The 12,778-nt window shown below is 39.0% G+C and overlaps 1 protein-coding gene across 1 annotated transcript in view; it reads right to left on the bottom strand.

Moving 5' to 3' along the window:
- The window catches only part of USP7 (ubiquitin specific peptidase 7), a 71,600-nt gene that overhangs the window by 25,277 nt on the left and 33,545 nt on the right, over positions 1-12,778 (bottom strand). Inside the window, exons 3-7 of the mRNA XM_027742304.2 lie at positions 10,405-10,603; positions 8,842-8,980; positions 8,073-8,161; positions 7,259-7,367; positions 2,265-2,395 (exon numbers count right to left, since the gene is read on the bottom strand). Of these exons, the coding sequence (XP_027598105.1) occupies positions 2,265-2,395; positions 7,259-7,367; positions 8,073-8,161; positions 8,842-8,980; positions 10,405-10,603 (667 nt within the window). The remainder of the gene's footprint in view (positions 1-2,264; positions 2,396-7,258; positions 7,368-8,072; positions 8,162-8,841; positions 8,981-10,404; positions 10,604-12,778) is intronic.

Below are 12,778 nucleotides of genomic sequence, written 5' to 3'. Positions count from 1 at the left end.
CATGAAAGGAAGCAAATGGATTTACAGGAAAGACTGGCTCCTTTGTGCTCATCTAAACAGTTAATCCTGGGCACACAGTAACTCCAAGGAGGCCTTCAGCTTTCTGAACTGCCCATGTGCAAACACACCCGTGTGAAAGCAGGGGTGAGAGCAGCAGTCTCTAAATGCCTCAGAGCCAAGGGGCACAGTGCAACAAAGGGACTCAGCACTACTGCCTTCAACGAAACAAGAAACATGAAATGTTTCTAGTTCCAACATGAAATACTTTCTCCTGTGAACTCTTCAACTCAAGAACGCTTTCTAAGTCTCTGACAACTCTTCTTGCAGCAGTCCCCACTCCCAACCATATGAAATAAGCCTTGCTGACTGAAGGCTCCAGCTTCACCCTGATGTTCCACCCCAGCCCTGGAAGTCACCAGCACAGGGGTGATCAGGAGCACCACTGACTTTATCTTCCCTCCCACTCTCCTCTCTGTGACTCACCCCCACTGTCACACGCAGCACACTCATCTCAAAACTGTGCCAACAACTGTGGGGGGGTCCACACTTAAAAAAGCTGAATGAAGTGACCTGTTAGATAATTAAATGAAAAATAATGTCCTGACTCCCTAGGCTTGAAACACTAACCAGTTTAAAGGACAAAACAAAAAGAAGGTCACATCCTAAAATTAGGATTAAAAGGGCTCCTTCAGACACGCCATCAGTTTCTACTGAAAGAAGCCAAAATCAGTTAGAAACTCACAACACCCACTAAAAAGTAATACTCTAAACAGCACCTAGGTAGGGCTCACAAGGTCAGACACCCCTCCCTGATTCCACGGTGAGGAAAGGGGGAAACCCAGATCTTGAAACACATTCAAAAATTCCTTCCCAAAAATGAAAGCAGGCATGAACACATTTTTAAAACCTTGTTCTCAGATACAAAATTAAGCATCTGAAACACCCTCGGGAAAGGTGTCTCTTCATGCTACTAAAGATAACAAAGCTGAGATCTTAATTCAAGATGAAATATTTACACTTTCACCAAGTCCTTTCCATGTAACAGGACAGGAGGAGCACTGATAAACTAAATATACAGTGTGCTAGCAGGAAGAGAGTATGGCCAGATAAACACAAAACACTGAGGTTACTGATTTCATTTTAAACTTCCCCTAAAAGGTAAAAAGTAGAGGCTGCAAAGACACAGGTTTTATTAGGACAGAGCACCACTACAAGGGTTAGCAGCAGATGCAGGATGAACACTCGGGCAGCTGTGTGGATACAAACTTCCTCATGTGCTTTTAAATAAAAAAGTGCTTGTCAATATTACTACAGGACTAATCTACTGATACAGTGAAATAAAGTAATGTACAATACAGTATTTTAGAACAGATTTTAATCAAATCCTACTCCACGCTTACAGAACATGCAAAGAGAAGGCTTGTAAAGGTTATGCTAATCATAATCTTTCTGTCCTAACTTGTGCTCAACTAAAACATCACACTTGTAAAACAGACAAAAACCCCACCCTTAATGTAGCTGTATTGTATAATCCTATGTCTAGATACTCCAGACTTACAATTACACCCTCTAACACCATCTCACAAGAAATACGACCAGACTGCAAAAAAATACCAGGCAGTCAAGTGGATACTGGGTAAAAAAGAAAATAAGAAGCAAGCCCTTTTGTGGATGTTCTCTGGGGGAAAAGAGGGTGCTAGAATGAGGAAATGCAAATAATTATTCTCTGTGTGCTCCAACACCTTTACTTCATGCAGCTGATACTCCTGTTAAGCTTTGAATCACCAAACAGAACACAGCATTACACGGTTCTAAATCATGTTACAGCAGCCCTCAGTGCAGAACTCACATGGAAATGAAAATTACTGCTATTCCCTACATTTAAAACAGAATTAATTTTTTAAAAGACATTGAGAATACATCAACTGCAATATTTCAATAACTATTTTGCTCTGAATTTTACTTAAGCCAAATGCATCACATAATTTTCAGGAAACAGGTAAATGATAACCCTGCTACTAACAGCTGTGTTTGTGTACCATTCCCCTTTCCAAAAAATCTGACTTTTGGATCAGTTGTCTTTAGTACTGACTATAAATAAAAACCTATGCAAGTAAACTACGAAAAGTTAATGATTAACACTGTTATATTAAGACTTCTCAGTGCCTCTCTAAAAATAACCCAATTTAAGTAGAGCCTTTTTAAAGAAAAGCTTTATAAAGCCTGTAAAAATCCAATAAATAGCCACAATTTCTGAAACTTACCCAAACGATTTTGTTAACTTTTTAGTTCCAACTGGTTTGTCACTATGTTGCAGCTCATAAAACACTCTTTGCAATGCTAAAGGAACACTTTTGGATGAATCATCTCCTTCTGTGGGCATCATGTACACAGCCTGAAAAAGCATTTAGTTCAATTAGTATCTAAGGAAAAGTTTATTGCTCATATTGTTTAATGCATTCTTTCCTCTTCAGTGACTTCCTTCACAGAACTCAATTTAATCATCACTTCAAAACAGTCTGAAAAAAATCTTGTGCTGTAGTGTAAAAACGTTAATTGTCTGGAATGACTTTAGAGCACAGTGGTTAGAAAGATGTGAACAACAGATTCCATTCATGGTTATTTTATCTAAATAGTTCCCTTATTCCACCCTAGAACAGTAAATGCACTAAAGCATTTAACACCTTCAAACAAGTTATCACGCCTGGTTTGTCCATGCAATCGTCACAGTAGGAACAGATATACTGGTCAATACTACAGGCTTTTGAAAATAACTTGTTTTGTGAAAAAGCAACCACATGAAACCATAAAGGGCAACAAGTGAATGGAAACAGAAATGGTCCATATGGGGAAAGATGTTAGAGGAAGCTTTGAGATTCCCTGATACATTCATTCATTCCTACTTAATGTCATCACTGTCCAGCAAATAAACATCTTAACAATTCAATTCACTGATTATAATGATCTGGGAAGGATTGAGAACAAAGAAATTACACAAACAGACCAAACAAGGATTAGGAGAGTTCAGCAGGCACTGAAATGAGATTTACTTTTTTAAAAGTGTACATCAATATATGTAGGGAAAACGAAGGGCAAACAAAAGGTATTTACAGGGAGATGTTCATTTAAGAAGTATAGACATAAAAAGAAAACAGACAACCCTGGAAGGAGATTAGGTAACAACAAATGAAACTAAAAGGACTCCAATATTAAGTAGCATATGAGAAAATAACCTGTTAAAACACAGAAAAACTGCCACCTGAACTTTTCCTTGTGAAACAAAAGGGAATGATCCCTTTCCATGAGTGAAGTGCTGAACTGGATGTCAGTGGCTCTCCCTATGTTTGTGCCTTAGCCTGGATGCCAGAGGGGTGCAGCACCTCCAACTTATCCTGCTTTTATAAATTTTATAAACTGAAGAAAACTGCATCTTCAATTTTATAACCAGCAATGGGTTTTAACTCTCAAAACTCAATAATCCTTAAACTTTTCTAATGAGTTAAGACTGCTTTAAGACTTCATAGTGATCCACTCCGGAGGAGAACTCTGCGGGTCCTGAACTCTGCTCCTGCCCATAGAGGTGCCAAGTTCCAAGCTGGGTCGAGTTGCTCAGGATCAGATCCAGCTGAATTCTGAGCACCTCCAGCAATGGAGTTCCCACAACCTCTCCACACATCCTACTGGAAGGCTGGACCATGCTGATTATGAAAATTTCCTTCCTAAGGTCAGAACACTGAATTTCAGAACAATTCTAAGAAGTTAAACAAGCAAGTAATTTTCAATTGCTATATTTTTATCATCCAAATGCAGAGTTACAGTTCAACACGGTGATCTGGGCAAACTCCAAATATGAATAGCTAGAATTACACCTTTGATTTTACAAGTAAAACTGATTTCTTGCTTTGAAATATGAACATCAAAACAAGTCAGCATCTCACAGAGTTAACTTAAAACCCCTCCCTGCCCCCAGTTTATGAACCCTTTTATGAGTGGGTGTCACTGGCTAAAGGTAGAAGCAGAAGTTTGAATGACCATCTTAAATCTTCCAAATCTCTATAATCAACCCCTATTAACTTTTTTAACAACTTATAAATGCTTTTTAAAAAATAAATATATATTACATGCTATGTTTAAACAAATAGAAACAAGGTACAAAAATCGAGCAATGAAAAATATAAATACAGTCAGCGGTGATATGTTTTAAATAAATAAATATTAAAATGCTAAACCTACAGTAGGCTAAAAGTTAAACCTGTGTTTGACTCTTCCATCAAAAATGCATAAATTGGAGTTCAGAATACCTTGATAATTAACCAAATCCTTTACATTTAGTTCTTGTTTGTTTTCCTCATATGCCATCTGGACAATTAATTCCTTTCCTATATCTCTCAAGTAATATTAAAATAGTCATTCACAATTTACTTATAATTCCTACATTCCAGCTGCCACTGAATAAAAACATCGGTTTTATTTCTTCTGAAATTCTACATGTGTCAATCCAAACCAGGCATTTAACTCAGCTTTCCTTGGTTCTCCATCCTGTTTGTGCATACAGGTGCTATTGAAGCTCATTTCTCTAAGTTTAGAGTGTTTCTCCACACTAAAACAAGCCACTTTTCAAATATGATCCTCTACAAACCCTTATTTTTATGCCTTATCCTCCCAAATTCTGAATGCTTGACCTCAAGATCAAGAAGTGAGGCATTCTGATCCACTTAAAAAAGCAGAATCTCCTATTTAACATCTGAGAAGCTCCCTCAGGAAATGAACACAAAAGAGGAATAGGGACATGCATAGGCAGGGGCTATAAGCGACAGACAGATATGAGAAAAATTTTAGATATTTACATAGTGAAAGGATGCTACAGATAACCTTGAACACATTGCTTAAAGCCAAGAATTCCTTGAGGAAGGGAAGAAAATACTGTGCATGAAATTCCAAGGTTAGCTGAAATATCCTGGAGAACTTGAGGAGAGCCAGATCAGGGAGAAATGCACTGGACCAAGATTTATAATTTTAGTGTAGTTATATGAACATCCTGCAATGTTCTCATGAATTGTAGGGAATTTTTCAGGGGAACCAGCAAAAAGTTTCAAAATGGACTGGAAGCAGCCACAAGTACTGATGGGCTGGAGGCACTGATGACAGTTCTGGGACAACTCAAGATCAAACCTGCACCCATCTGGGAAGTTACTACTGCTCCTTGCCTACCTGGACTACAGATAAGCACATATTTATCGGTCACAGACAAAGATATGCTCAGAAAAGAGAGTTCCTTGGCTTTATTCTCTACCTCTGAAGCTCCTTGGTAGCTTAAAAGGGAGGTCTCACTTCAAATACCCAAGAACCTCCCAGCTGTTGTCTGGAGGCAGAGCAAAGAAGAAAGGACCTCTCCATCAATCCTCCCCCACACTTCCCCAGGGTCTGCCTTTCCATAGGTACCTGTTTGCCTTTGCTATTGTTCTTTGCTTCCCCAGCTCTGCTCCTGACAGCAGCTTCTCTGGGAACAAAGCTCTAAATAACAGCAATAGAAATCCTTATCTCTTCTGAGTAAGAAGGATTCACAGAAATTATGGATATGGTGAGAAGCAAACTGAGGATGCTACGTGTTTTATTTTACTTGGTTTTTAGAGGAACGAGTTTGCTCAAAGTGAAAACAAAAGTGTTGTGAAAAGTACTTTTTTCAGACAAGACAACTACTGATTCTTCCTGACCTGTACCAGTGGCATTCCAGCTAATGTTCAGGACCATTTCCATAAAGGAAGTTGCAGCTACCAGCTAGTAAATCAAGTTTTCTCATATGGCTACTATCCAGATATTAACACTTCCTAAAAGCTGCTATTTATTTTGGGGCTGGGGGAGAAGTGCAGGGCAACGCTTGAAAAGGTTAGTTAGTTGAAACAAATCTCTATCACAAAAAGCATTTCTTCTTCACAGAACAAGATCACTTCATATTGATTTACTGACTACAAGAGAGTCTTGGAACAAACTGCTCAATTGGATCAGATGGAGTCATTACAAAAATACTTTTTTCTCTGAATAGCAAAGTGAAGTTGTCCAAAAACATAAAATGCACACACATTATGAGTTATGAGCTGAGCAAAAAGAACAGGAATTATAATGAATGAAAAGCTGAACGAGTGAATTACACTTCCTGCAAAAAAGAAACAGGTGCATCATGTAAAACAAGTCAGGTATTTATTTCTTGTCCATGGCATTGGTAAGATCTCAGCTACAGTCTAATGGAGTTTGATGTGCTTTTTCAAAGTAAAGAGTACATTGCAAAAGAGAAAAAAAGAAATGCCAACTGGGACACTTACAGGACACAGTGATATAAGTAATGAGATGGTGGGAAACTGAAGACAATGGAAAACAAGTACATTAAAAAGGGAAAAGAAAGTTTAATTGAAAGGTAACAACTACTCTACACAAGAGAAAGCCTAAGCAGAACAGTTCATTTTCACTAAGAGACATACAGTAAATGCAGAAATGGGTAGACAATGAATTAGGATCAATAGGACATTCCACTAAACTAAATAGTGCTGAGTTACTTTTTTTACCAAGTATATCCCCTCGTCTAGATAACCATCTCCAATATCAAGTCATCACTTCTGTTTTTAATCCCATTAAGGGTATTGCCCTGTTTTAAAGTGACATATTATCTAGCATATTTTATCTTCGGTTTGGATATTTATTACAACAATTTAAAGAAGTTCTTTCTTGCAAAGAAATGATATCTACAGTAAATAAAAAATATCAATACAGTAAACATAAAATTAAGTTGTTTAAACTACTGAAACTACAATGCTTCCCATCACTACAAAGAGCTAACCATGATAAGAGAAAATTCAGCTGCATAATATAAATTAGAAGACAGAACAAATGTCGTGCATGTGCATCTTTTTACTTCCTTTATGGGCTCAGAAGCCATAACTGACTTCCCTATTTTAACTCTTTCAAAAAATGGAAATTACTTCCAACTTTCATCTGCAAGATGTAGTCATACCCTTTGCCTCCCCCCGGCAATTCCTACCAACATTAACACGCAATGCAGTCAAAGAAACACCCCCTGAGCTCAGGTCTTCAGCAGAAGACAAAAGCTTATGTTCCACAAACTACTCAGCCTCCAGCAAGATGTGCATCACCATGTAAGTCCAACTCTTCTAAGAGGATAAAGGAACACATTGCTCTGTTCTAAAACACTTATAACATTGGCTATTTCAATTAGCAAACTCGTGTTCTTTCACAGGTTACTTACCTTTCGTAGTTGATTTGTGAAAAATAAAGTCTGTAACAAACTGTTCATGTAACAAGTTGCTCCCTGGTTCTTTAAGCCAACATATCCTGTGTGCTTCTTTGAATCCCACCTGGGAAACAGTTAGTGGTTAAAAACAAGACAGTTCTATATTAACTATAATAAAGGGCATTTGTTCTAAGGCAGTGCTACTGGCAGATCTCAGCTACTCTTCACTGTTACTGAAGGTTCAAATAAACTACACTTCACTACTGACTGCCAGTAACAACAGTCTTTGCAATTAAATGCATTGTGATTCTGTTAGCTTTTCTTTTTAAATATGTCCTATATGGAAGAAAAACTATGTACTATGCAAGTGTACTGGAACCCAGAGCTGTACTTTTAAGGGCAAGTCTCCACTTCAGTACAACCGCTTTGATCACAAGTGCCATGAAGTAGAACAACTCAGATGGAGAAGTTTTACAGCAACTGTAAACCAAGGCAAGCTGGACAGCAAAGCCACTTCACTGCATCAGCTCCAAGATCACAAATGCTGAGGCCAGAACAGCAGAGGTGTTAAACCAGAAATCAACTCTGGATGGAAGTTGAGGTTCCATAACATTATGCTGACTCACACAAACAAATTTAAGCTGTACAAAAATCTCCATGTGACTATAAAAATATTGCTGTGTGAATTCATCAATTAGAAGTGACAAAGTGAGAATGGCTGATGAGGGCTGCAAATGGCAGTAACACAAAATACTTGAACAATCTCAAGTAACATAAAAATATTAGAATTAAGAATTTTACTTATTTGTTTTTAATTAAAGATACTTACGCCACTCCATGTGGAGCATCTGCTTGAACATAGACTTCAAAAGTAACTTTGTCCTCTTCTATAAAGCCTTTTTCAGGATCAGTAACTTCCTGTAAAACAGGAATGACACAGGAACATGAAAAGTGCAGCTTGCAACATGACTGTAGTGAAGCATCCAGTTAGACATCACTTTCTAGTTTCCAAGACTGAGCTATCAGTAATAATAAATTAAAGAAGAAAAACTGAAGAAAACATCAAAGTAGTTGTTTTTCAGCTTAATATATTTTAATCCTTCTTTTAGTGTCTCAATACAGGAAACTTTTTCCCTCCTTTTAAGATTTTGCAGTAGTTTTTCAGTTTTCAATGGTACAAGAGTTGGTAATCAAATGTTCTGCTTCTTCTGGATAATACTCCAGAACCTTTGCAAATGCTTAAAAAGCTGTCACAATTCAAGATAAACCATTAAATATCCATACACGTATACAGAGAACATGTGGAAATACAAACAAATTTATGTTGCTTCAGAATGCCACTGACTATCACACAGTGGAAACAAACACAGATATGCAGAAAAAATGAGGGAGTATTTAAATTACAACATAAGTAAAAGCACTCTACAAAAATTTAGTACAGGAATTTTTAAGAAATTGAAAAGCAATCCACAGCAGTGATAGAAAAAATATCAGCCTTAGAAAAAACACCCTTTTTTAATTGGCATCTCAGTATGCAGGAGTACAAGTACAAAACTGCTCCTATCTAGCAAAAGATTAGTACATGTCCAATTACTTACACTCCAGGCCATGAAGTTGGAAAAGCCCCAGTCATTCTCCTTATGAAAGAACAAGTGACTAATACGACGACTGAATGATTTTTCATCATCCTTGTAGTTTATTATCTTGAGAACTGCTTGTGCATGACAGGACCATGACCTATAAATACAGAAGAAACACTTGAAACTCATTCAAAACCAAGCTTATTATAGTTATTAGCATAATTTTTTTGTTAGGGGTTTTTGGTACATTACTTTCACACACGGCAATTTTTTTTTCCTTTTTAGATGTTAAGACTTGGTTAATTGCTATTGAGGGCATGAACCTCTGGGGCTTTCTGAAGCCACATTATGAATGTGAACTCGGAATGGAAATTTTTCTTAGGGCAGCAGCATTGTTAATAAAGTACTGTCAGGCAATTGCAGGTAAGAGAGGCTGAAGAGCTGACTGCTCTCAGAGGCAAGCTACTTCTGATCTGCTTTAACACAGATGGATGAGCCAACTTAAAGTGCTCCTGGTGTCTACAGAGTGTGGTATCTCTGCCTCTGGCTAAGGAAAGGAGGGGGTCATTCTACCCTCCTTCCCACAAGATAAACTCCCCAACACCAATTGTCTCAGCAGCACTTCTTTATGACCATTCCTGTTCAAAATCACCCTACTTGTGCAAGACAATCAGTCTGAATGTCAGCTCAGACAAGGTCCTGTCACTGCCTCGTGCAGTGGCATTACTGCTTGTTTAGCTCCACCAGCTGCACCTTGGTTGGTACTTTTAGAGATCACATTATCCTTTTTGTGTGACTGCTTGCACATGAATCACTTCTCCTGCGACTTGTTAATACACTTCCAACTTTTTTCTTTACGTCCTGCACTAACCACTCACCTTCTAAATGACAAAACTGATGAAAAAGAGCAACCTGTTATTCAGATTGAACAACAAGCTTTGTGAGATCTGGTGCAAGAATGGAGTTACCCTGCTGGAAGGGACACCTGTGGAGTCTGCACTCTGGCAGGATAAGCTGCAGGAATGCCCCAGAAATTTGTAGCTATCTTTTAAAATTTTTGTATTACTCACAAAAGTGTTCAAAGATAACCAATTTTGATTTGCATGCAGGACTCCAAGAACACATATGTGTTCATATGAAAGTGGATGAACTCCACTTTCATCCCCTGCTGTGCCTCCAGTGGTAGCAGTTACCTGCTCACACACTTCACAGGGCAGGATTTATAGCTTGGCAAGGTCAGAGGAGCTCCAGTACCACTTCCATTTGAAACAAACTCAGAACATTTCCTATGCCAACAAAACTGTCAGTCAAGGACTTCCCCCCAGCAGTTAAACAGAAATGTATCTAAATTCTACCACAAACTTCTAGTTACGCAAGGTACTTTCAGCTCATCCTAAAGAGGGGATTACTCTTAGGCTTTGAGATTTAGAAAGGTGAGGAGGAAAGGGGACTCACACCCTTGCAGGTATTCTTTCCTGTTGCAGAAAGCTAGGTGAAATACTTTTTGTGCATGTCTGTATTTCTTGCAATAGATTAACCAGCGTCAAGCGAGGACTTGTGCAGTAATGAAAAGGGTCTTACGTGGAATCGGATTCAGCATTGCATTGAAGGAAGAATCCTACACTTTTTTGGTGTGGTCTGTCCGGGTAAAGTCGTGGCATAACCATGATTTTCCATGGCAAATTCCGTACAAAGCAGGGAGGACTGAGAACTGACTCGCTCAATCTGTTGAAGCGTTCGACTGTAAACTGAAATGTTGCTTCTGATCGCCAACTTGTATCTGTAACACACATACAAAATTATTGGGAAAAAATGATGTTTTCACTTAAAAATGCCTTTTTCAAAAATCACGTAATGTGAGCATGTTTCATGTAGTGGGATATTGGAAGCAACAAAAACATCCCCATCCCAGAGAGACACTGGACTACTTTATTACTTAAGTTTCAATTTTTCATTTTGAAAAACGCTGCGACACAATTCAGGCAAACAGAGCCCTGAAAGACGCATTCCTTTTGTACACTCTTTCCTTAAATAATTCTTCAGCACTAGGATTTGTTACCACTCAAGTTTCTTCTAAAGCAGCGGGTGCAGCAAGACAGACATCAAATGCTTTACAACTAAATCACAGCCCTCTCAACTCTTCTTGAGTAGCATCTCCACAGCACGGTTTAAGTCAGCTCCCTGCATGAATCCACATGCACAAAGGACTTTCACAATCTGTTCAAATGCCCTGTTGATACCAAGTCATCATTTAGTTGTTTTTGGCTTGCAACAGTGTATTTTCAAAATTATGAACCCCATAGGTTGGCTGTTGGATTTTTTTTTTCAAATCTCATACCAGTTTGCTGAAGAACAGCTCAAGAGTAGGGTCCTGTATTCTCTGTGGTATTCAAAGCCTTAGAGATTTTTAGTGGTCTAAAAGTTAAATAAGACACTTTTTTTTTAAAAAAAAGCTTATTTTGACACACACAATTAATTTCTCCTTCTTCCCATATAGCCAGTTCTTCGTATACCACGATCTGTTGTGCTTCTGTTGTACACAGCTATAACAGGGTGCTAGAGACTGAGACAGCTTCAGCAAGGTGCAAGGCTGGGCTCTGCAAAGCTGGCTCTCCTTATTGGGACAAGCCTCATACTGCACACAGGGAAGGAATAACTGCAACTTATCCCAACAGTTCTGCAGCGCAAGGATGCACAAGACACTCCTTTTCCATGGCTCCAGCCTGACACTGGCGTGACATGGTTTGGTTTGTTACTGGGTGTGAGGAGGCTCCAGCAGCACAGAGGGCAGCAGGCAGCACCCCTGCTCACTGCTGTTCTCACACCACCCACGGGGATGCAGAACTGATGCCACATGTGCAGTGACACCTGAAATCAAAAAGCACCGAGGTACAATGACACCAGCCAGAAATCTGATCAGGAAATTGTGACAAGGCACACAATACACAACAAATGTGTTCTTTCTGTTCACTCAGCACCAGAGATAGTGTTGAACCATTTTTAAATAAACAGGTGAGTCCCCGTTGATACCTTACTTAAAAAATGAAACACTCTTCATTACAAAATGCAACAGGGTAAAGATCATACATTTCAATACAGAAAATTAACAAGTTCTATCCACAACTGCCAGGGAACTTTGACAGATTTCGTTCTTCTCCCTTGCTAAACAGTTTTCAAGCGGTTGTCCTACTTCTGAACAGCCACCCCGTTGATCTAATTTGTGTATGGTCTGACAGCCATAAGCACTCCCAACTGTCTCTTGACGGTACTACAGCCCAAACCAGCTTCCTCTCCCCTCCACACCTGCAACGACCTTGTTACCCTGCACCTGTCAGCTTCCTCAGTGACACAAGAGCTCAAAGGATTCCTTTGTCCTTTTTCCCCTACATGTAAGTGCAGTTAACTGTTAGTCTATCACTTAAAAACGGTTCTCTACCCATTTTCACTACTCACTGCCTGTTGACAGATTAGAGAGCTGGATGCTTACAACCAAAAGCCAGGCAAGCTGCAGCCAGAGGAGCTGTACACTCTAAAACTTGATCTGCAGGCAGGATAAAACAAATCTGTAACATGCTTAACAATTTAAAAATCAGCCTTCCATCACACGTCTCTCAAACCAGCTCAAGTCCTCCTCCCTACTCACAGTCAGATCAGTGCTTCTGGGCTCAGTCTAAGCCTCCTAACAACGAGCCAAGTTTGGTTTCTGCCTCCTTTGATGCAGCTTTCAGAGCACTTCAGCACAACGATGCAGCAGTGCTGCTACAGTGTCAGCTAAAAAACACAGCCCACGCAGCATCTGCAGATGCTTCAGAGAAAGTTTGCCTGTATTTCTTGATTTCTTTTCAGGAAAGCCTGTGCATGAGAAGAACACTCTTCTCTGTAAAATATTTGAGCAATCACTAGTAACTACTCCACAAAAACACAAGTCAACCCTAAACCAGAAGTTTCTTTAAAA

The sequence above is a fragment of the Pipra filicauda genome, unplaced genomic scaffold (assembly GCF_003945595.2).
Source record: "Pipra filicauda isolate LSUMZ 115617 unplaced genomic scaffold, ASM394559v2 scaffold290_size937220_pilon, whole genome shotgun sequence".
NCBI classification, from domain to species: domain Eukaryota; kingdom Metazoa; phylum Chordata; class Aves; order Passeriformes; family Pipridae; genus Pipra; species Pipra filicauda.
The sequence above is the reverse complement of the archived record's forward strand: the minus strand, read 5'-3'. Positions and strand labels throughout refer to the sequence as shown.